This window comes from Palaemon carinicauda, chromosome 16 (genome assembly GCF_036898095.1).
Source record: "Palaemon carinicauda isolate YSFRI2023 chromosome 16, ASM3689809v2, whole genome shotgun sequence".
Classification (NCBI taxonomy): Eukaryota; Metazoa; Arthropoda; class Malacostraca; order Decapoda; family Palaemonidae; genus Palaemon; species Palaemon carinicauda.
In genome coordinates, this window is record NC_090740.1 from 6,429,066 (window position 1) to 6,451,635 (window position 22,570).

Below are 22,570 nucleotides of genomic sequence, written 5' to 3' on the forward strand. Positions count from 1 at the left end.
GTTAGTTCATCTTTGAAAAACATCACGAAGACTATTCAAAGAATAAATCTTTTAAAATATTTTCTAAAAATATTCATCTCATCACTCTTACAGAGCAACTGTTTTTATCTAAACAAAAATAAAAGTTGAATGGGCTCAACGTTGTTTAACTTCGTTTTCCAAGTCAGGACCGCCTACAAAGAATAGGTAACGGCCGCATATAAACAAAAACATAAAATTTATCTCGGTGTTTAGTATAAACGGAAAGCTAATCGAAGAGGCCTAATAAAGGCGGGTGAGATATAAAATATATAGAGGTAAATATGTTATTTTTATTAATAAAATAAATTTTTGAATATACTTACCCGGTGATCATATAAGCTGTCAGCTCTTCTGCCCGACAGAAAAACCTAAGGACAAAATACGCCAGCGATCGCTATACAGGTGGGGGTGTACATCAACAGCGCCATCTGTCGAGCAGGTACTCAAGTACTCCATGTAAACACAGAACCAATTTTCTCCTCGGTCCACTGGGTCTCTATTGGGGAGGAAGGGAGGGTCCTTTAATATATGATCACCGGGTAAGTATATTCAAAAATTTATTTTATTAATAAATATAACATTTTTCAATATTAAACTTAGCCGGTGATCATATAAGCTGATTCACACCCAGGGGGGTGGGTAGAGACCAGCATTACATGTTTACATTATTAAGAGCTAAGTATTTTGTATTTCATTTTAGCAGTTATTCAAAATAACAAACATAAAATAAATAAGTACCTGGTAAGGAAGTCGACTTGAACAATTACTCTGCCTTTTTAAGTACGTCTTCCTTACTGAGCCTCGCGATCCTCATAGGATGCTGAGCGACACCTAGGAGCTGAAGTATCAAGGGTTGCAACCCATACTAAAGGACCTCATCAAAACCTCTAATCTAGGCGCTTCTCAAGAAAAGAATTTGACCACCCGCCAAATCAACCAGGATGCGAAAGGCTTCTTAGCCTTCCGGACAACCCAAAAACAACAATAAAAAACATTTCAAGAGAAAGATTAAAAAAGGTTATGGAATTAGGGGAATGTAGTGGTTGAGCCCTCACCCACTACTGCACTCGCTGCTACGAATGGTCCCAGGGTGTAGTAGTTCTCGTAAAGAGACTGGACATCTTTAAGATAAAAAGATGCGAACACTGACTTGCTTCTCCAATAGGTTGCGTCCATTATACTCTGCAGAGATCTGTTTTGTTTGAAGGCCACTGAAGTTGCGACAGCTCTAACTTCATGTGTCCTTACCTTCAGCAAAGCATGGTCTTCCTCATTCAGATGGGAATGAGCTTCTCGTATCAACAGTCTAATATAATAGGAAACCGCATTCTTCGACATAGGTAAAGAAGGTTTCTTAATAGCACACCATAAAGCTTCTGACTGTCCTCGTAAAGGTTTAGTTCGTTTTAAATATAACTTAAGAGCTCTAACAGGGCACAAGACTCTTTCTAGTTCATTTCCAACCAAATTAGAAAGGCTTGGAATATCGAACGATTTCGGCCAAGGACGAGAAGGTAGTTCGTTTTTGGCTAGAAAACCAAGCTGCAAAGAACATGTAGCCGTTTCAGATGAAAATCCGATGTTCCTGCTGAAGGCGTGTATCTCACTGACTCTTTTAGCTGTAGCTAAGCAGACGAGGAAAAGAGTCTTTAAAGTGAGATCTTTAAAGGAGGCTGATTGTAGCGGCTCGAACCTTTCTGACATAAGGAATCTTAGTACCACGTCTAAATTCCAACCTGGTGTGGCCAAACGACGCTCCTTCGAGGTCTCAAAAGACTTAAGGAGGTCCTGTAGATCTTTGTTGTTGGAAAGATCTAAGCCTCTGTGACGGAAGACTGCTGCCAACATGCTTCTGTAACCCTTGATCGTGGGAGCTGAAAGAGATCTTTCCTTCTTCAGGTATAAAAGGAAGTCAGCTATTTGAGTTACAGAGGTACTAGTTGAGGATACTGATACCGACTTGCACCAGCTTCGGAAGACTTCCCACTTCGACTGGTAGACTCTAAGAGTGGATGTCCTCCTTGCTCTAGCAATCGCCCTGGCTGCCTCCTTCGAAAAGCCTCTAGCTCTCGAGAGTCTTTCGATAGTCTGAAGGCAGTCAGACGAAGAGCGTGGAGGCTTGGGTGTACCTTCTTTACGTGTGGCTGACGTAGAAGGTCCACTCTTAGCGGAAGAGTTCTGGGAACGTCCACCAGCCATTGCAGTACCTCGGTGAACCATTCTCTCGCGGGCCAGAGGGGAGCAACCAACGTCAACCTTGTCCCTTCGTGAGAGGCGAACTTCTGCAGTACCTTGTTGACAATCTTGAACGGGGGGAATGCATAAAGGTCTAGATGGGACCAATCCAGTAGAAAAGCATCTATGAACTGCTGCTGGGTCCGGGATTGGCGAGCAATAATTTGGGAGCCTCTTGGTCATTGAGGTTGCAAAGAGATCTATGGTAGGTTGGCCCCATGTGGCCCAAAGTCTCTTGCATACATTCTTGTGAAGGGTCCATTCTGTTGGGATGATTTGACCCTTCCGACTGAGGCGGTCCGCCATGACATTCATGTTGCCTTGAATGAACCTCGTTACTAGAGACAGGTTTAGATCTCTTGACCAGGTGAGGAGGTCCCTTGCAATCTCGTACAACTTCATAGAATGGGTCCCTCCTTGCTTGGAGATGTACGCCAAGGCCGTGGTGTTGTCGGAGTTCACCTCCACCACCTTGCCTAGAAGGAGGGACTTGAAGCTTTTCAAGGCCAGATGAACTGCCAGTAGCTCCTTGCAGTTGATATGTAACGCTCTTTGCTCCGAGTTCCAGGTGCCCGAGCATTCCCGACCGTCTAATGTCGCACCCCAGCCCGTGTCCGATGCGTCCGAGAAGAGAACGTGGTTGGGGGTCTGAACAGTCAGGGGCAGACCCTCTCTGAGGTTGATGTTGTCCTTCCACCAGGTCAGTGATGACTTCATCTTCTCGGAAATAGGGATCGAGACCGCTTCTAGCGTCTTGTCCTTTCTCCAGTGAACAGCCAGGTGAAATTGAAGGGGACGGAGGTGCAGTCTCCCTAACGCAATGAACTGGTCCAGTGATGAAAGCGTCCCTATCAGACTCATCCACTGTCTGACTGAACATCGGTCCTTCATTAGCATGTTCTGGATGCATCCTTGGGCTTGACTTATTCTGGGGGCCGACGGAAAAGCCCGAAAAGCTTGACTGTGAATCTCCATCCCTAGGTACACTATAGTTTGGGATGGAACCAGTTGGGACTTTTCCATATTGACCAGGAGACCCAATTCCTTGGTCAGATCTAGAGTCCACTTTAGATTCTCCAGACAGCGACGACTGGACGAAGCTCTTAAAAGCCAGTCGTCCAAATAGAGGGAGGCTCTGATGTCTGCTAAATGCAGGAATTTGGCAATATTCCTCATCAGTTTCGTAAAGACAAGAGGCGCCGTGCTTAGGCCAAAGCACAGGGCTTGAAATTGGTAGACAACCTTCCCGTAAACGAACCTTAGAAAAGGTTGGGAATCTGGGTGGATGGGGAGGTGAAAGTAAGCGTCCTTGAGGTCTAAAGAGACCATCCAGTCTTCCTTCCTGACCGCTGCTAGAACAGACTTTGTCGTCTCCATGGCGAACGTCTGCTTTGTGACAAAAACATTCAGAGCACTGACGTCTAGCACCGGTCTCCACCGTCCTGTCTTCTTTACCACTAAGAAGAGACGGTTGTAGAAGCCCGGGGATTGATGGTCCCGGACTTTGACTACCGCTCCCTTTTCTAGTAAGAGAGACACCTCTTGCTTCAACGCTAGTCTCTTGTCCTCCTCTCTGTACCTGGGAGAGAGGTCGATGGGAGTCGTTGCTAGAGGGGGCTTGCGCAAGAATGGGATCTTGTACCCTTCTCTGAGCAACTTCACAGATTGTGCATCTGCGCCCCTGTTCTCCCAGGACTGCCAGTAGTTCTTAAGTCTGGCTCCCACTGCTGTCTGAAGAAGGTAGCAGTCAGACTCTGCCTCTAAAGGACTTGGTACCTTTCTTCTTGCTCCCACGTTTCCCTTCGGCACGAGCACCTCCTCTGCTGGTGGCTCTGCCACGAAAGGGCGGAATAAATCTTGACGCTGGAGTATCCATCCTGGGTCTAGACACGGTAGGCAAAGGGGTGGCTTTGCGTGCGGATGACGCAACCAGGTCATGCGTGTCTTTTTGAATCAAGGAGGCAGCAATCTCCTTGATCAACTCCTCTGGGAAAAGGCACTTCGAGAGAGGAGCAAACATAAGCTCCGATTTCTGACATTGTGTTACTCCAGCTGACAAGAAGGAGCAAAGGTTTTCCCGTTTCTTAAGGACCCCGGAAACGAACGAAGCCGCAAGCTCACTGGAACCGTCCCGTATGGCCTTGTCCATGCAGGACATAATGAGCATGGAAGTTTCCTTGTCAGAAGGGGAGGTCTTCCTGCTCAACGCTCCCAAACACCAATCCAAAAAGTTAAACACTTCGAAGGCTCTGAACACTCCTTTCATCAGATGATCTAAATCTGAAGGAGTCCAACAAATCTTGGAGCGTCTCATGGCCAGCCTGCGGGGAGAGTCTACTAGACTTGAGAAGTCGCCCTGGGCAGAGGCAGGAACTCCCAAGCCGAGAACTTCTCCCGTGGCATACCAGACGCTCGATCTGGAAGCGAGTTTCGCAGGGGGAAACAAGAATGCTGTCTTCCCAAGGTGCTTTTTGGACTGCATCCAATCTCCCAACACCCTTAAAGCTCTCTTGGACGAGCGGGCGAGGACGAGCTTCGTAAAGGCAGGCGCGGATGACTGCGTGCCTAAAGCGAACTCAGATGGAGGTGAGCGTGGGGCCGCAGAAACAAACTGATCGGGATACATATCCTTGAACAGTGCAAGTACTTTCCTAAAGTCCAAGGAGGGAGGCGTGGTCTTGGGTTCGTCGATGTCCGTGTGCGGGTCGTCAAGGTGTGCAGCGTCGTCATCATCAGAGAGTCCATCGTCTGAATGCTGAGGAGGAAGCGGCAAAGGAGTAGGCATTGGCTGGTCAGCTGAGTCCGGCAGCACGGGTGCATGCGTGACTGTACCGGACGCAACGTCATGGAACTGTTGGCCAGTCTGTGAGCTGGCAACAACCATAGCTGCGCGGGGGCGCAAAGCGTCTACTCCTGACTGTCTAGTCTGCTGTGGGCGAGTAGGGGTAACCACAGTGGGTTGCGGAGGTTGACGCACCGCGTCAAAACAAAACAACTTAGGTTGTTGTTGTTGTAACTCGCTAACGTCAACGGAGGGTTCCGTGCGTCGGCGAACGTCAACATGCGGCTGGCAGGGTACAGTGCGCATGGGTGGCGGGACTCTCACAGCTGGAGTGCGGGAGAAGGTAGCCTCAGCGTCAACTGGACGCACAACCGTGGTTGGTTGTAGGCTAACGGGTGCAGCGTCAACCTTCTCCGCACGAAAGTCCTGCATTAAAGATGACAACTGTGTCTGCATGGTCTGCAGCAAAGCCCACTTAGGGTCTACAGTAGCAGGTGCGGCAACAGACGGTGTTACTGCCTGTTGCGGTACCGCTTTGCCTCTCTTAGGAGGTGTGCAGTCATCGGAAGACTGCAGCGAGTCCGAACTGACCCAGTGGCTACAACTGGGCCGTTGGACTTGCGCGGAAGGGACCTTGCGTTTGAGAGGTCGTGAGACCTTGGTCCATTGTTTCTTCCGTGAAACATCTTCCGCAGACGAGGAATAAATGGGCTCTCTCGTCTTCTTGTGGGTGGGGCGATCTTGGCAGGATACGTCCGAAACCACGAAGGGAACGTCTGTCCGCTGATTAAAGCCTGTCGAACCCTTTGGTCGTACGACATTGCTTCTCCCCTGGGCTTGGGAGCTTGCAAGAGGTCCCGGACTGGGAGGACGACAGGCACGAACAGACGCACCCTCAAGCGCAACACTAACACTTTCCACAACACTACCACTCACTTTGTCACTACCCACTGCACTCTTACCCTTCAACTCCTTGACGTCTGCCATGAGTTGATTACGGTCACTCGCCAATGACTCGACTCTCTCACCCAAAGCCTGGATGGCACGCATCATATCCGCCATCGAAGGTTGTTGAGTGCTAGAAGGGGGATCAGGAGCAACCACTACAGGGGAAGGAATAGGTTGTGGGGCATGGGGAGAGGAAAAATCAACGGAGCGAGATGAACTTCTCCTGACTCTATCTCTCTCTAGCCTACGTGAATATTTCAGGAATTCGAGAAAATCGAATTCCGAAAGCCCAACGCATTCCTCACATCGATCTTCCAATTGACAGGTTTTACTCCGACAATTGGAACAAATGGTGTGCGGATCGATAGAGGCCTTCGGAAGACGCCTTGAACAGTCCCTAGCACTACACTTTCTGTATTTAGGGACTTGAGAAGGGTCAGCCATCTTGAATTAGTCAAAGGGGAATTCAAAATCTATCCAAGTCGTCAACAAATAATCCAAAATTCAATCAAAGAATGCAAGGAAGTATTGAAGATAACCTCTGCAAAGCAAAAGCTAATAACTAGAAATGAGTACTTCACCAAAATCTGTGAAAACCAATCCAGTAAGCAACTGCGTATTTAGTAGGTCTTGCCGGTGGCACGACAGAGAGAAAATTGGTTCTGTGTTTACATGGAGTACTTGAGTACCTGCTCGACAGATGGCGCTGTTGATGTACACCCCCACCTGTATAGCGATCGCTGGCGTATTTTGTCCTTAGGTTTTTCTGTCGGGCAGCAGAGCTGACAGCTTATATGATCACCGGCTAAGTTTAATATTGAAAACTATAAATATCAACAATAATTTATAAAGTGATAAAATAATTACTAAAAGCCTTTAACACACTTCCGTACACTGAGGGAAGGGTCGGCCATCTTTTCTCTATGGAAAAACCAGAGCGAGATTAAAAAAGCAAGGGCAAAAACTTTTCCTCTCCTTTCAAAAGCATTTCTTTTGAAGATAGTATTGAATAATCCAACACGGCGAAAGCAATAAAACCAAAACCAAGTACTTCACCAATCGGTAGAAAAACTCGAGGTCAAGCGCGAGCGGAACCAGTGTTGTCTTTAACACCAACAGAGAAGAACTGGTTTGGTTGAGAAGTATATGCGGTATCTGGCCGATAGTCGGCGCTGGTGGGCACACCCGGCAGCCTTCATGGCGATCGCTCGCGAGTTTTTGGAATCTGTCGACCGTCGGAGACGTCAGCTATTTATATATTCACCGGCTAAGTTTAATATTTAAAAATGTTATTTTCATTAGTAAAATAAATTTTTGAATATACTTACCCGATAATCATGTAGCTGTCAACTCTGTTGCTGACAGAAATCTACGGTCGGGATACACCAGCGATCGCTATACAGGTGGGGGTGAACACCACAGCGCCATCTGTGGTCAGGTACTCCAGTACTTCTTGTCAACACCACCTCAATTTTTTCCTCGGTCCACTGGTTCTCTATGGGGAGGAAGGGTGGGTCAATTAAATCATGATTATCGGGTAAGTATATTCAAAAATTTATTTTACTAATGAAAATAACATTTTTCAATATTAATCTTACCCGATAATCATGTAGCTGATTCACACCCAGGGTGGTGGGTGGAGACCAGCATACATGTTAACAAAGAAGCTAAGTATCCCGTATTTTATTTTATTAGTTATTCAAAAATAACATAAAATAAATAAGTACCTGGTAAGGAAGACGACTTGAACCATTACTCTGCCTTTATTAAGTACGTCTTCCTTACTGAGCGTAGCGGTCCTCTTAGGATGCTGAACGACTCTTAGGTGCTGAAGTATAAAGGGCTGCAACCCATACTAAAGGACCTCATCACAACCTTTAACCTCGGCGCTTCTCAAGAAAGAATTGACCACCCGCCAAATCAACAAGGATGTGGAAGGCTTCTTAGCCGACCGTACAACCCATAAAAAGTATTCAAGAGAAAGGTTAAAAAGGTTATGGGATTATGGGAATGTAGTGGCTGAGCCCCCGCCTACTACTGCATTCGTTGCTACGAATGGTCCCAGGGTGTAGCAGTTCTCGTAAAGAGACTGGACATCTTTGAGATAGAATGATGCGAACACTGACTTGCTTCTCCAATAGGTTGCATCCATAACACTCTGCAGAGAACGGTTCTGTTTGAGGGCCACTGAAGTAGCCACAGCTCTCACTTCATGTGTCCTTACCTTCAGCAAAGCAAGGTCTTCTTCCTTCAGATGAGAATGTGCTTCCCTAATCAGGAGCCTGAATAGGTAAGAAACTGAGTTCTTAGACCTTGGAAGAGAAGGCTTCTTGATAGCACACCATAAGGCTTCTGATTGTCCTCGTAAAGGTTATGACCTTTTTAGATAGTACCTAAGAGCTCTAACTGGGCAAAGTACTCTCTCCAGTTCGTCCCCCACCAAGTTGGACAGGCTTGGGATCTCGAACGACTTAGGCCAAGGAAGTGAAGGAAGCTCGTTTTAGCAAAAACCGAGCTGCAAGGAACATGTAGCCGTTTCAGATGTGAAAACTATGTTCCTGCTGAAGGCGTGGATCTCACTTACTCTTTTAGCTGTTGTCAAGCACACGAGGAAAAGAGTTTTTAATGTGAGGTCCTTAAAAGAGGCTGATTGGAGAGGTTCAAATCTTGATGACATAAGGATCCTTAGGACCACGTCTAGATTCCAGCCTGGAGTGGACAACCGACGTTCCTTTGAGGTCTCAAAAGACCTAAGGAGGTCCTGTAGATCTTTGTTGGTGGAAAGATCCAAGCCTCTGTGGCGGAAAACCGCTGCCAACATACTTCTGTAACCCTTAATCGTAGGAGCTGAAAGGGATCTTACGTTCCTTAGATGTAACAGGAAGTCAGCAATCTGGGTTACAGTGGTACTGGATGAGGAAACTGGATTGGCCTTGTACCAGCTTCGGAAGACTTCCCCTTTAGACTGATAGACTCTGAGAGTGGATGTCCTCCTTGCTCTGGCAATCGCTCTGGCTGCCTCCTTCGAAAAGCCCCTAGCTCTTGAGAGTCTTTCGAAAGTCTAAAGGTAGTCAGACGAAGAGCGTGGAGGTTTGGATGTACCTTCTTACGTGAGGTAGACGTAGAAGGTCCACTCCTAGAGGAAGAGTCCTGGGAATGTCGACCAGCCATTGCAGTACCTCTATGAACCATTCTCTCGCGGACCAGAGCGGAGCCAACCAACGTCAGCCGTGTCCCTTTGCGAGAGGCGAACTTCTGAAGTACCCTGTTGACAATCTTGAACGGCGGGAATGCATACAGGTCGAGATGGGACCAATCCAGCAGAAAAGCATCCACGTGAACTGCTGCTGGGTCTGGAATCGGAGAACAATACAACGGGAGCCTCTAGGTTATCGAGGTAGCGAACAGATCTATGGTTGGCTGACCCCACAGGGCCCAAAGTCTGCTGCAAACATTCTTGTGAAGGGTCCACTCTGTGGGGATGACCTGACCCTTCCGGCTAAGGCGATCTGCCATGACATTCATATCGCCCTGAATGAACCTCGTTACCAGCGTGAGCTTTCGATCTTTTAACCAGATGAGGAGGTCCCTTGCGATCTAGAACAACTTCCACGAATGAGTCCCTCCCTGCTTGGAGATGTAAGCCAAGGCTGTGGTGTTGTCAGAGTCCACCTCCACCACCTTGTTAAGCTGGAGGGACTTGAAGTTTATCAAGGCCAGATGAACCGCCAACAGCTCCTTGCAATAGATGTGAAGTGTCCTTAGCTCCTGATTCCATGTTCCCGAGCATTCCTGTCCGTCCAAAGTCGCACCCCAGCCCGTGTCTGATGCGTCAGAGAAGAGACGGCGGTCGGGTTTCTGAACAGCCAAAGGTAGACTTCCTTGAGAAGAAAGCTGTTCTTTCACCACGTGAGAGTAGACCTCCTCTCTTCGGAAACAGGAACTGAGATCGTCTCTAGCGTCATGTCCTTTATCCAGTGAGCCGCTAGATGATACTGAAGGGGGCGGAGGTGGCGTCTCCCTAACTCGATTAACAGGGCCAGCGATGAAAGTGTCCCTGTTAGACTCATCCACTACCTGACTGAGCATCGGTTCCTTCTCAGCATGCTCTGGATGCAATCTAGGGCTTAGTAGATCCTTGGGGCCGACGGAAAAGCCCGAAAAGCTTGACTCTGAAGATCCATACCCAGGTAGACAATGGTCTGGGATGGGACGAGCTGGGACTCCTCAAAATTGACCAGGAGGCCCAGTTCCTTGGTCAGATCCATAGTCCATCTGAGAATCTCCAGACAGCGACGACTTGTGGGAGCTCTTAAAAGCTAGTCGTCTGACGGAGCCGGACACAAGATCATGGTACTGCTGCACAGTCTGTGAACTGTCAACCATGGGGAAGCGAGGAAGTACAGCGACAACCCGAAGCTGTCTAGACTGTCTGGGTCGTACAGACAACTCCTTATCGGGTTGCTGAGGTTGCCGCACTGCGTCACAACAAGTCACTTCTGCTGGTTGTTGAACGTCTTCCCAGTGACACACTGACTCCGTAAACAAAAAATCCTCTAACAAGGACTAAGCTTGGACTGCATGTCTTGCAACAAAGCTCAAGGTCTATGGGAGCAGGTGTGGTAACAGACGGGGTTAGCGACTGAAGTGGAACCATTACCCTCCCTGGAAGCATGTTATGCTTAAATAAAAGTCCATAGGAGGCTAAGCAGCTAAAGGCTCCTCTCCAAATGACAGAGTCCTCAAGGGAATATCAGAAGGAGGGAGAATAGCACTTTCTCATCTACAGGAACCATATCCGAGAAAAGCTAAGTTCTCTCAGTGAGGGTTTCACTGGTGCAAAAGCAGCAGACTAGAAGGCAACGTTATGAAACTGCTTGACAGTCTAGTGAGTTGGCAACAACCAAAGATGTGTGACTGAGGAGCATGCGGTAAGGTATGCAGAGCATGCTGTATGCAGAGCATGCTGTATGTAGAGCATGCTGTAAGGTAAGCAGAGCATGTTGCATGGCGTGCGGCTTATGCTGCATGGGATGAGGCTCATGCTGCATGGGATGAGGCTCATGCTGCATGGTATGAGGCTCATGCTGCATGGGATGAGGCTCATGCTGCATGGGATGAGGCTCATGCTGCAAGGGATGAGGCTCATGCCGCATGCGTTGAGGAGGATGCCGCATAGTATGAGGCTCCTGCCTCATGGGTTGAGGCGGTTGCCGCATAGCATGAGGCTCCTGCCTCATGGTTTGAGGAGGATGCCGCATAGCATGAGGCTCCTCATAGCATGAGACTCCTGCCTCATGGGTTGAGGAGGATGCCGCATAGCATGAGGCTCCTGCCTCATGGGTTGAGGAGGATGCCGCATAGCATGAGGCTGCCTCATGGGTAGAGGAGGTTGCCGCATAGCATGAGGCTCCTGCCTCATGGTTTGAGGAGGATGCCGCATAGCATGAGGCTCCTGTGAGGTTCCTGCCTCAAGGGTTGAGGAGGTAGCTGCGCAGAGAGAGGCTCATGCTGTGAAGAATGCGGTTGCTGCATGCGTTGAGGCGGCTGCCTCATAGCATGAGGTTCCTGCCTCAAGAGTTGCGTCTGCCTCAAGGGTTGAGGAGGTGGCTGCGCAGAGAGAGGCTCTTGCCTCAAGAGTTGAGGCTCTTGCCTCAAGAGTTGAGGCTCTTGCCTCAAGAGTTGAGGCTCTTGCCTCAAGAGTTGAGGCTCTTGCCTCAAGAGTTGAGGCTCTTGCCTCAAGAGTTGAGGCTCTTGCCTCAAGAGTTGAGGCTCTTGCCTCAAGAGTTGAGGTTCTTGCCTCAAGAGTTGAGGCTCTTGCCTCAAGAGTTGAGGTTCTTGCCTCAAGAGTTGAGGCTCTTGCCTCAAGAGTTGAGGCTCTTGCCTCAAGAGTTGAGGCTCTTGCCTCAAGAGTTGAGGTTCTTGCCTCAAGAGTTGAGGCTCTTGCCTCAAGAGTTGAGGCGGTTGCCGCATAGCATGAGGCTCCTGCCTCAAGGAAAGTGGAGGTTGCTGCATAGCGCTGGTACCTGGCAACTCCCAATGCGGCAGCTCACGCATGGAGGCAGGAGGAGCCTCAACATCATACGTCTGGCAGGGTGGACTGCGCAGAGGTGGAGGAGCGCTCGCAGGAGGAGGTGTGCTAACCTTCTCTGCCTGAAACTCCTGCATCAACACCGCAAGCTGAGACTGCATTGTCTGCAGCATAGACCACTAGAGTTTAAGAAAGACAACAACAAACGGAGCTACTGTCCGTTGAGACTGAGGGTCTAAAACAGCTGGTGCGGCAACAGACGGAGTTACTGCCTGTTGCGATACCACCTTGCCTCTCTGGGAGGTGTGCAGTTGTTGTACTGCAGCAAGTCCGAACTGACCCAGTGCTAATGGCACCACCTAGGAGTTGGACTTGCGCGGAAGGGACCGACTTGCACTTAAAAGCTGCAAGATTTGGTCCATGGTTTCTGCGAGAAACCTCTTCCGCAGACGAGGAATAAAAGGGCTCTCTCGTCTTTGTGTGGGTGGGGTGATCACGTCGGCTACGTGAGTTGGTTACACCCGAAACCACGGAGGGAAACGTCTGTTCGTCGATCAAGGCCTGATGAACCCATAAGTCCTTCAACGTTACTTCTCCCCTGCTTGGGAGCTTGTAAGAGGTCCCAGACTAGGCGAACAACTGGCACGAACAGACGAACCCTCTAACGCAACACTGTAACACTTTGCGCTTATCACTTTATCACTTTTGATTTTCTGTTAGCACTTATTTCACTGAACTCGAAACTTTAAGTGGTTTGTACCTGAAACACGCAATTCTATCCTTCATTAAAAGTTAGTAATTGCGAAAACAGTATTACAATGTAACAGAAAAACATAATGAAAGATAAATAATTCAGTGGCTGGAAAAGAGACTAAACACTAGATCAAATAAACTACGTTTAAAATCTCTCACCGCATAAAGCCTGAGAACAAGAATAAAACTCTAGAAACGTTTACCTTCTTCCCCTAAAGAGACTAGGGAGAAGAGCAAAAACGATAACAACGTTACCCGCTTGAACGAAACGTTTATCCTCCTCTCTCTCCCTCCGTCTCTATCTCTCTCTCTCTCTCTCTTGACTTAGAACCTGAGAGATGAGCCCAATTATATATATCGTTAAAACATATTATTGTTAAAGGAAAAAAAACTGAAAGATTTCCCAAATAAAAAGTTCCTTTATTAGAATTAAAACCATTTAAGCTAAGAAAGAATGAACAAAACGCTAGAATCGTTCTACTCTTACTGCAACGTGACACCGTGAATACTCTCTCTCTATCGTAACGATAGAGCGCAAGTTGAACGTTCTGAACGTCAACAACTGCAGAGACAAAACAAAACGTTAGTTCAATTTTGAAAACAGTACGAGACTATCAAAGAAATTCTTTCAAAAACATTAAAATAGCATAATATGTTAACAGGTAACAACGAAATGACGGGCTCAATGTTAATTAACTTCGGTTCCAAGAAAAGACCGCCTACTATTAGGAAAGGTCGAATATAAACAAATATAAAAATTAATTTTAATAAGTTTATAAAAAAAAGAAATTAATCGAAGAGGCCTATAAAAGGCGGAGAGATATAAAATAAATCTATAACTTTTGTTAAGCAAAATTAAGAAAGAGAGTCTATACTCTCTTCGACACCAACACTTCCGTCTAAAGGAAGGGTCGGCCATTAAAAGTGAAAGAGAGTTCATACTCTCTTCGTCACCAAAATTAAATAAAAAATTAAATCAAATTAATTCCAAAAACTTGCTAAGCTAATGATAAAGCTTCCTGAATAGCGAAGGCTAAACTCTAGAGCAAATACATCACCAAATCGTGAGCAATAACTCCAGAATCAACAGCGTATCCATGTAGGTCTAGCCGGAGGCACGACAGAGGAAAAATTGAGGTGGTGTTGACAAGAAGTACTGGAGTACCTGACCACAGATGGCGCTGTGGTGTTCACCCCCACCTGTATAGCGATCGCTGGCGTATCCCGACCGTAGATTTCTGTCAGCAACAGAGTTGACAGCTACATGATTATCGGGTAAGATTAATATTGAAAAATGAAATTTTACACAGTACATTCATCAATGATTAAACTTTAAATACTTTCATAAGAATCTGCAAGTAGTCAGATAATAATAGCAATTAATCTCACCTATGATTGCCTTCCAATCAGCCACATCTAAGTAATCCTTATCCTCCTCCGTCAATGTTGTAGATATGTCGGTGCGCAACTCCGATCCAGGTGATGAAGCCTTACCATTTGTGTCAAAATCCGGAGTGCTAACATGATCTAGGTTGATAAGAGACTGGACATTAATTATATAATCTCCACCATCTCTGATCCATAAAATATATTATCATCCAATCCCCTCATCATTTCATCATAGCTAAGTACAGTAAAAGAGCTTAATCTTTTTAGTGGTATTATACAAAACTATGGTTAACAAAATTATTAAATAGTACTGTAATCACATATAACAGATTCTTACAATTGTATTTTTTCATAGCTATACAAATATGACAAATTCGTAGATAATTTGTATTTTTCCTAACTATACAAACATCAGCTATTTAATATGGGTATTACTTTCGGCGTAGCTGAAATGACGAGCCATTAGAATTTTAACGAGGGATTACTACCCCCTTGCTAGTTAGCGAGGGGGTAGGGAGGGGTAGCTTGCTACCCCTCCCCCCCCTCACACACCTGTGAATAGTTCACTGTGCTTAGAGGTAGGACTTCATGGGGGACAGGGCTGGTGGGCAAGTTTGACTAAATAGCTAAGGTTTGTATAATTAGGAAAAATACAAATTATCTACGAATTTGTCATTTGTTCCGTAACTGAAATACAAACCACGCTATTTAATATGGGTGACTCAACCCTTAGGTAGGGTGGTAAGTCCCAGCCATTACTGGCTTTTGGCTTTTTGCCCAGGGACTCCATATCTGAGTGTGTTAATACTCAAAGATAAGGAGTCCCTGCACCTAGCAAGTGCCTTGCTCTGCAAGGACCGCGGCCTACATAAGCTTGTGTGTGAAGGAATGAAGTGTGGCTCGTCCTAGGAAGTTGACCTGAAGTCCTTTAGATTGAATTCTAGGATAGGACGCTCCCAATACCACCTCGTAATGGTATGGGGACGTGACAATATTAACTTAATATTAGGAACACAAGGAAACAGGGTTTACCTGCAGTGGTTTGAGGTCAGCTGTGCAGAGAACCCAGGATGCTGCTTTCCCCAAGAGAGGGGAGAATGAAGAAAAGAATAAGGGCCAGGCATACCTTTTCATTCATGCAGACTAAAACTGGGTAACAATGCCCTCAACCATCTGCTACTTGTCCATTAAGGAGCCTGAGGCTTAAACCAGCTGTTGTGCAGCCACCACAGGGCCGATAGAGAACGTATCGAGCCTCCTGTGGGTCACGCCATGCAGGTAGTGGGCTGTGAAGGTCGTCTGACGCTTCCAAACCCCTGCTTGTAAAACCTGCTTCACTGAGTAGTTCTTCTTGAAGGCCAGGGACGTAGCAATGCCCCTGACATCGTGTGCTCTAGGGCGACATGACGGAGGAGGGTCTGGATTCAGGGAATGATGGATAACCCTGCGAATCCACGCTGAGATACTGTTCTTAGTGACCTTCCTCTTCGTCCTTCTGGTGCCAACAAATAATGCCTGCACCCGCGGACGAATTGCAGCTGTTCTCTTAGGATAGAGCCTCAGACTCCTCACTGGGCACAGTAGGAGATGGTCTGGGTCATCTGTTACAGAACGAAGACTCGAAATCCGGAAAGAGTCGAACCGAGGGTCCGGCACTCCTGGATTTTGAGTCTTAGCAACAAACTCAGGGACGAATCTGAACGTTACCTCCCCCCATCCCCTTGAATGGGCGATGTCATACGAGAGACCATGAAGTTCGCAGACTCGCTTGGCCGAGGCCAAAGCAAGTAGGAACACCGTCTTCCAAGTCAGGTGGCGATCAGAAGCCTGGCGTAATGGTTCGAAGGGAGGTCTCTTAAGAGACCTGAGAACTCGAACCCCGTTCCATGGAGGAAGTCTCACTTCTGACTGAGGGCAGGTAAGTTCATAACTTCGTATGAGTAGAGAAAGTTCCAGCAAAGAAGAAATGTCCATTCCTTTGAGCCTGAAGGCAAGACTTAAGGCTGAGCGATAGCATTTCACTGCCGAGACTGAAAGGCGCATTTCCTCCCGCAAATACACGAGGAACTCCGCTATTGCTGGAATAGTGGCATCGAATGGAGAGATACCCCTTCCACGACACCAACCACAGAAAACTCTTCACTTTGTCTGGTAGACCCCTGCGGATGACTTTCGCAGGTGTCCAGACATCCTTTCAGCAACTTGTTGCGAAAAGCCTCTCTCTGTGAGGAGATGCTGGATAGTCTCCAGGCGTGAAGTCGAAGCGAAGCTACAGCTTTGTGAAAGATGTTGGCGTGTGGTTGTTTGAGTAGCTCCTGTCGTGGAGGAAATTATCTCGGGAGTTCCGTCAGGAGCTGCAGAAGGTCCGGAAACCACTCTGCGTGATGCCATAGCGGAGCTATTAAGGTCATAGAAAGGTTGACCGATATTCTGGTCTTGTTGAGCACCCTCCTCATCAGACAGAACGGGGGAAAGGCGTATACGTCGATGTTGTCCCACCGTTGTTGGAAGGCATCTTGCCAGAGAGCCTTGGGGTCCGGGATTCGCGAGCAGTACAGCGGAAGCTTGAAATTTTAAGCTGTCGCAAACAGATCCACCGACGGGGAACCCCACAAAATCAGGACTTTGTTGGCTACTAGACGATCCAAGGACCACTCGGTACTCACTATCTGGGATGCCCTGCTCAAAGACTGTCGGCGAGCACATTCCTCTTGCCTGGAATGAAGCGAGCTGATAGTGGAATCGAGTGGACTTTGGTCCATCTCAGTATCTCTACTGCAAGATGGGATAGCTGCTCTGAAAAGGTACCTCCTGCTTGTTGATGTAAGCCGCTACCGTGGTGTTGTCGCTCATCACCACCACGGAGTGACCCGCCAGGTACTGTTGGAACTGTTGAAGTGCCAGGAATACGGCCTTCATTTCTAGCAGATTTATGTGGAGGCACTTTTCTGATTCTGACCAAAGGAGCTCAACGACACTGGATCCGCTGTCAAGGGAGGTAAGATGTTGTGAACGGGACGCAATATCCCTGACTGATTACGGAAATCGTCCAGGAATCGGCCCCGAGTTGCTGCCACCTGATCGCGCAACTTTGTAGGCATCCCCCCACTGGTGGACATGCAGGGGGATTGCCAATCCTAGCGTTTGTGGCCTCGGCCACTCCCTCAAGGAGTTTTCCCTCCCCTGGAGGACTTTTTGCCTTTCTTGTCTTTGACAGGAAAGGGCTGCTGTTTGGACACCGTTGTCTTTGCTGCCACTGGCGGTTTCATCGTCTTGGACGGGCTAGGTTGTTGAGGTGCTGGAGGTTTATAGGGCTTTGATGTTAGAGCCCTATGGAGGAGAGAGTCCTGGTTGGATTTCCTCCACCTCTCAGCTGCCTGTTCCACGTCTTTAGGGTCAAACAGATTCTTTCCCAAGAGGGAAAAATGTCTGAGCCTGCTGACTTCGATGGCTGGGACCTTCGTGTGGAACCTTTCTGCCATCGCATCATGTCGTTTTAAGATGGAATTGGCCCACAAGTTCGAGACTTGGTGGGCCAGAAACTCAATGGTGCGGGTGCCCGAAAGGAGGAAGGTCTCCAGGGTCTTCCTGGTGCTCTCCTTACACAGGTCCTCGGATCGCAACAGGATGCCAAGAGACCCCAGCCAGAAGTCCAGCCACGAAGTAGCCTGCATGGCACACTTCGCAACCTCCTCCTGACTTAGGATCTCTGTCGCCGAGAAAGTCACTTGCCGGCTAGAGAGTCTCTCGAGAGGGACTCCCTTGGTCAGCTCTTCCACAGAGTGGTGTAAGGGAAGAGCTAAGCAAGACTCCTCCATGATCTCAAAGTACCTCCTCTGGTGGATACGAGGAGGAGGGAGGAGCTTGTTGCCAGCAGTGGAACGGCTAGAGGAGGCGAGCTCGGAGCTGGCCCTCAACCTTATCCGTGGCACTCTTCACCCCTTGGGACCAGGGCAAAGCCGCAATGGCCTTAGCGGGCTTCTGGGTGCCAAAGACTCGGTCCAGGACCGTGTCCTTGCCCTCTCGAGGAGGAATCTCAGGGTCCGGGAACCCGTTGAGATGCCTCATCAGGGTCAGAACCTGCCAGAAGGCATGCTCTGACTCCTGTGGCTCTCCTGGAGAACTGGCAGCAAAGTCTCCCGTCCCCAAAGGCTCTACTTGGGGGGACACGTGGACGTTCTCCAATGGTCTCGTTGGCTCTGGTCGAATTGTCGAGGATGACTTGGGGATGGTCTAGGAGTCCTTAGGTTCCCTCCAAGGAAGGATACACGACTCTAATAACGAAGTCCGAGGGCTCTTCTCCGCCCCAACCCGAGACGATTCTCCTGCTCGAGGTGGGGTTTCTCCCATTGGTGCGATGGGAGAACGCCTCACCTCGGTAGAATCCACTGAGGACGGAAAATCCTCATCCACAGGCGAGGGAGAGAAAGTCTGACGGGGGGAGGGAGCCTTCCTCAAGGATTTCCTAGGAGCCAGCTTGGCCCTGGGAGAAGTTACAACAACTTCTACTCCTCTCTTCCTCTTCAGTGGGGTCGGAACTGCCACTGATTTGAGGCCCATCTCAGAGAAAGCAGGTTTGACAGCCTGCACGACAGCTCTGATAAGGGATCCAAACCATGGCTGCTTACTGACAGCTGCTGTGTCAGAGACTCCCTCTGGAGGGAAGGGGATCGGGCGATCCTTTGGAGTAGACACTACAACTGGGCCTGCCTGAAAAGAAAGGGAAGAAGGAGGTTGGTTCCTGGACCTATCCGAAGACTTCCCCTCCTTCAGCGGGCGCGCTGATCTGCGCTTGCGGGAGGGGGGGGGACGTAAAGCCTCACGGGGGTGCTCGCGCTGTGAATCCCGATGGGAATCGGGCTGGCGAGGGCGTGGGGGTGCGTGGGCGTGCGGGCGAGCAGGAGAGCGATGGCGCGCAGGCGAGGGGACGCATGGGCGCGCAGGCGATCTATGGCGAGTAGGCGAGTGGGCGTGCTGGCGAGCGATGGTGCGCAGTGTGAGCGGGCGCACAGGTGCGCGATCTGGCGAAGGCAGAGGGTGAGCAGAAAGGTCAGCAAGCGCTAGTGCCCGCAAAGGTGACTGCTCGCGGGCGCGTGGGCGCGCAGGATCCCGATGACCTCTAGAAGAGCGCACAGCAGGGGCTGGAACATGTGCACGCGATGGCGCGCAGGTGAGGGCTGACGAGTAGGCGAGGTCTGAAGGCGCGTAGGAGATCGCTGACAAGAAGGAGAAGGCAGTCTTCCCTCCTGAGCCCAGATCCGGAGAACGTGGGCGCGCAGACGAACGTTGGCGCGCAGGTGAAGAGCGCCGGCGAGCTGGAGATCGTGGGCGCGCGTGGCGTGCATCAGGATGAGGGCGCGCAGTTGTGCGCTGGCGAGGAGAAGATCGCTGGCGTACAGGAGATCGCTGGCGCGTAGATTCTGCAACAGGAGATCGCAGGCGCGTTGTCCCTGGAACAGGATGTCTCTGGATGGCAGACTCAGGAACAGCAGGCGAGTGCTTGCGCGCAATTGCGAGCGAGCGCGCAGGGGATACCTGGCGCTTAAGGGACTTACTCACAATGTGAGAAAGCCCCTTTTGCCCCGAAGGGACCGGTGCCCGTTGGATAAAGAGGTGCGTGGGCGCCCACAGCGCGTCAGCCGCCAGGAACGGAGACGGTAGGTCAGCAGGTCTGGCAGGCGAAGGAGATCGCGAACGATCAGCAGAGAGGTCCAGGGATGCGGCTGCAACGGTCGGTGCATGGAGAGGAGAATCCTCTGCGGGGGACTGCTAAGGCGAAGAACCGAAGAGGCGCCTCCTAACTCCCTTGTGGGGAGAAGGATGGCCTCTACGGCGAAGAGGAAGACGAGCCTTATGTCTGATACGTCCTCTGGGGGCAGCAGGCAGACCATCATCTGTCCTCCGAAGAGGAGTCTCTGTTAGTGAACTCCCCTGAGGGGAAGAATCACCTGCAGGAGAGACCATTGGACATAGCTCCTCCCTCGAAGGATGTTCGGAGGGGGGAACTAAGCCTTCAGCAACATCAGCACCCAAAGCAGAGGTTTGACCAACTCGTCGGAAGCCACGGCCACAACAACGTCGACGATAGACAGATGGTCAACCTCTGCTATCGCCGGCGACTGTTTGACAGCAGCCCCCAACCTGATTATGTCAAACAGGGCTTCCTTGGAGGGCGAACCCTGAAGCCCCAAGGAAGCCCAAAGCTGCAATAAATCATTGTTAGACACATTATCAGAAATAACCTCGCCCGGGGAAGGAGGAGGAGCTGCCTCGCTATGGAAGGCAACGCCCTCTCCCGAACCACGAGGTTGGCGAACACAAGTATGGCCTATGCTACCACTCGACGGGCCTCTCGGAAGAGACCAATCGAGTGGGAGCTTCGGAGGAGGTTTGGGCTACGGAAGAAGAGTCCTTGGGATTTTCTCTCTTCAAGGAAACCTCTGAAGGCAAAATATCCCGTTTAGACTTCTTCTTTCGGCGCCGGGAAAACCTCTCCCACTGGGAGGTAGACCACTCCCTACACTCACCATACACTTTATTTCTGTCACACCGTTGACCCCTACAAAAAGGACACAAGGTGTGAGGGTCCGTTTCGACCGCCGACATATAAGTTCCACAAGGGCGGTCAGGTAATCCGAGACACTTCCGCATGGTAGAGGCCAACTTCCAAACACACTGAAAAGAAAAAGCGCAAAAACCAGATCAAAGGCTGTCAAGTAAGCGAGGGTGGGAGCAGACACGTCTGATCGTCACCCGAGCCAAAAGCAAAGTGAACTATTCACAGGTGTGTGAGGGGGGAGGGGTAGCTCCCTACTCCCTCGCTAACTAGCGAGGGGGTAGTAATCCCTCGTTAAAATTCTAAAGGCTCGTCATTTCAGCTACGCGGAAAGTAATACCCATATTAAATAGCGTGGTTTGTATTTCAGTTACGGAACAACTGTCTGGTGCAACCTGGAGCAGCCATTTTTTATTACTGTATTATTATTAATACACCACGAGTCGAACTTTGTTCATAGAGCTGCCAAGAGAAAAAAATGAGAATAAAAATCTATGATGGAGTAATTAAGTGATAAAAAGATAAATTAGAAATTTTAAAAATGCCATACCAGTATATAAGTTTAAATTTTATTTATTAGATTTATATTTCTTAATGAAAGCTATAATCCTAGAAACAAGAAATACTGAGAATATGATAAAATATGACAAATTTGGAAATACTGTACAGTTATTTGTATTTTTCCTAACGATACAAACCTGTAGCTATTTATAGGGATATTACTTTCGGCGAAGCTGAAAGGCGAGCCATTAGACTTCTAGCGAGGGTTAACCACCCATACGGGTAGTTAGTGGAGGGGGGGGAAATAGTAGCTAACCCCCTCACTTACACACCTGTGACTGTACAGTACTTATCTTTGCTTGGAAGTAAGACTTCAGAGGACACTGGGATGGCAGGCAAATCTGTATAAATAGCTACAGATTTGTAGCGTTTGGAAAAATCACAAATTTTAAGTAATTTGTATTTTTCCTAACAGTACTTACCTTGAACTACTTTCTTAGGAGTATCTGGGATCTCCTCCCATCCGACCAGAGTTTTGTGTAGTTTACCCTATTCCCGTTTTCTATGAGGGGTAACGTCAGGCGGAGTGATACGCGCCCTGAGGCTAACCCCAGGTCAGAGAGCATGCTTGCTCAGGTCTCGACCTCCAGTAAGTTCTCCGGTCGCGTCGCGATTTGTTCCATAACTGGAATACAAACCTACGCTATTTATAGAGGTTGACTCACCCATTATAAGGGTGGACATCCCTACCAATCTGGCTTTTTGGCTTTTACAAGGGGATTCTCCTTAGTGTGTGTTAGCACATAATAAGTGGAAACCCTATGCCTCGCTAAAACCTTGCTATGCATGGTCTGCTGCCTACACAAGCTTGTGTGTTCATGACACTAGCAATGTGGCTGTTAAGGTAAGAGTTCGTCCGAGTCATAGGAATAGTCAGAGGTCACCAAGATATTCCCAATACCACCTTGCCAGGGTATGGGAACGTAACAGTATTGACACAATACCAGCTTACACAAGGGAACAGCGGTTTACATGCAGTTGGTTGAGGTCAACTTTGCAGAGGACCCTGGATGCTGATTTCCCCAAGGGGGAGGATGAAGAAAAGAAAGAACCAGTCATTCTTATTCATTCACTTAAGACTAAAACTGGGTAGCCAATACCCTCAACCTCCTGCTACTTGTCCATCAAGGAGCTTGAGGAATTAAACCAGTTGTTGTGCAGCCACCACAGGACCGAGAATAAGCGTATAGTCTCTCCTGTGGGTTACGTCTTGCATAGTGACCGATGAAGGTAATTTGACACTTCTACTGTACACGTCCACTTGTAGAACCTGCACCACAGAGTAGTTTTGTTT

General features: G+C 48.7%; 1 protein-coding gene across 4 annotated transcripts in view; it reads right to left on the bottom strand.

The window, feature by feature from the left end:
- LOC137655650 (golgin subfamily A member 6-like protein 22) overlaps positions 1 to 22,570 on the bottom strand; it is a 107,881-nt gene that overhangs the window by 62,792 nt on the left and 22,519 nt on the right. For all 4 annotated transcript variants that reach the window (XM_068389591.1, XM_068389588.1, XM_068389590.1 and 1 more), the window contains exon 2: positions 14,160 to 14,297. In XM_068389591.1, the coding sequence (XP_068245692.1) occupies positions 14,160 to 14,297 (138 nt within the window). The remainder of the gene's footprint in view (positions 1 to 14,159; positions 14,298 to 22,570) is intronic.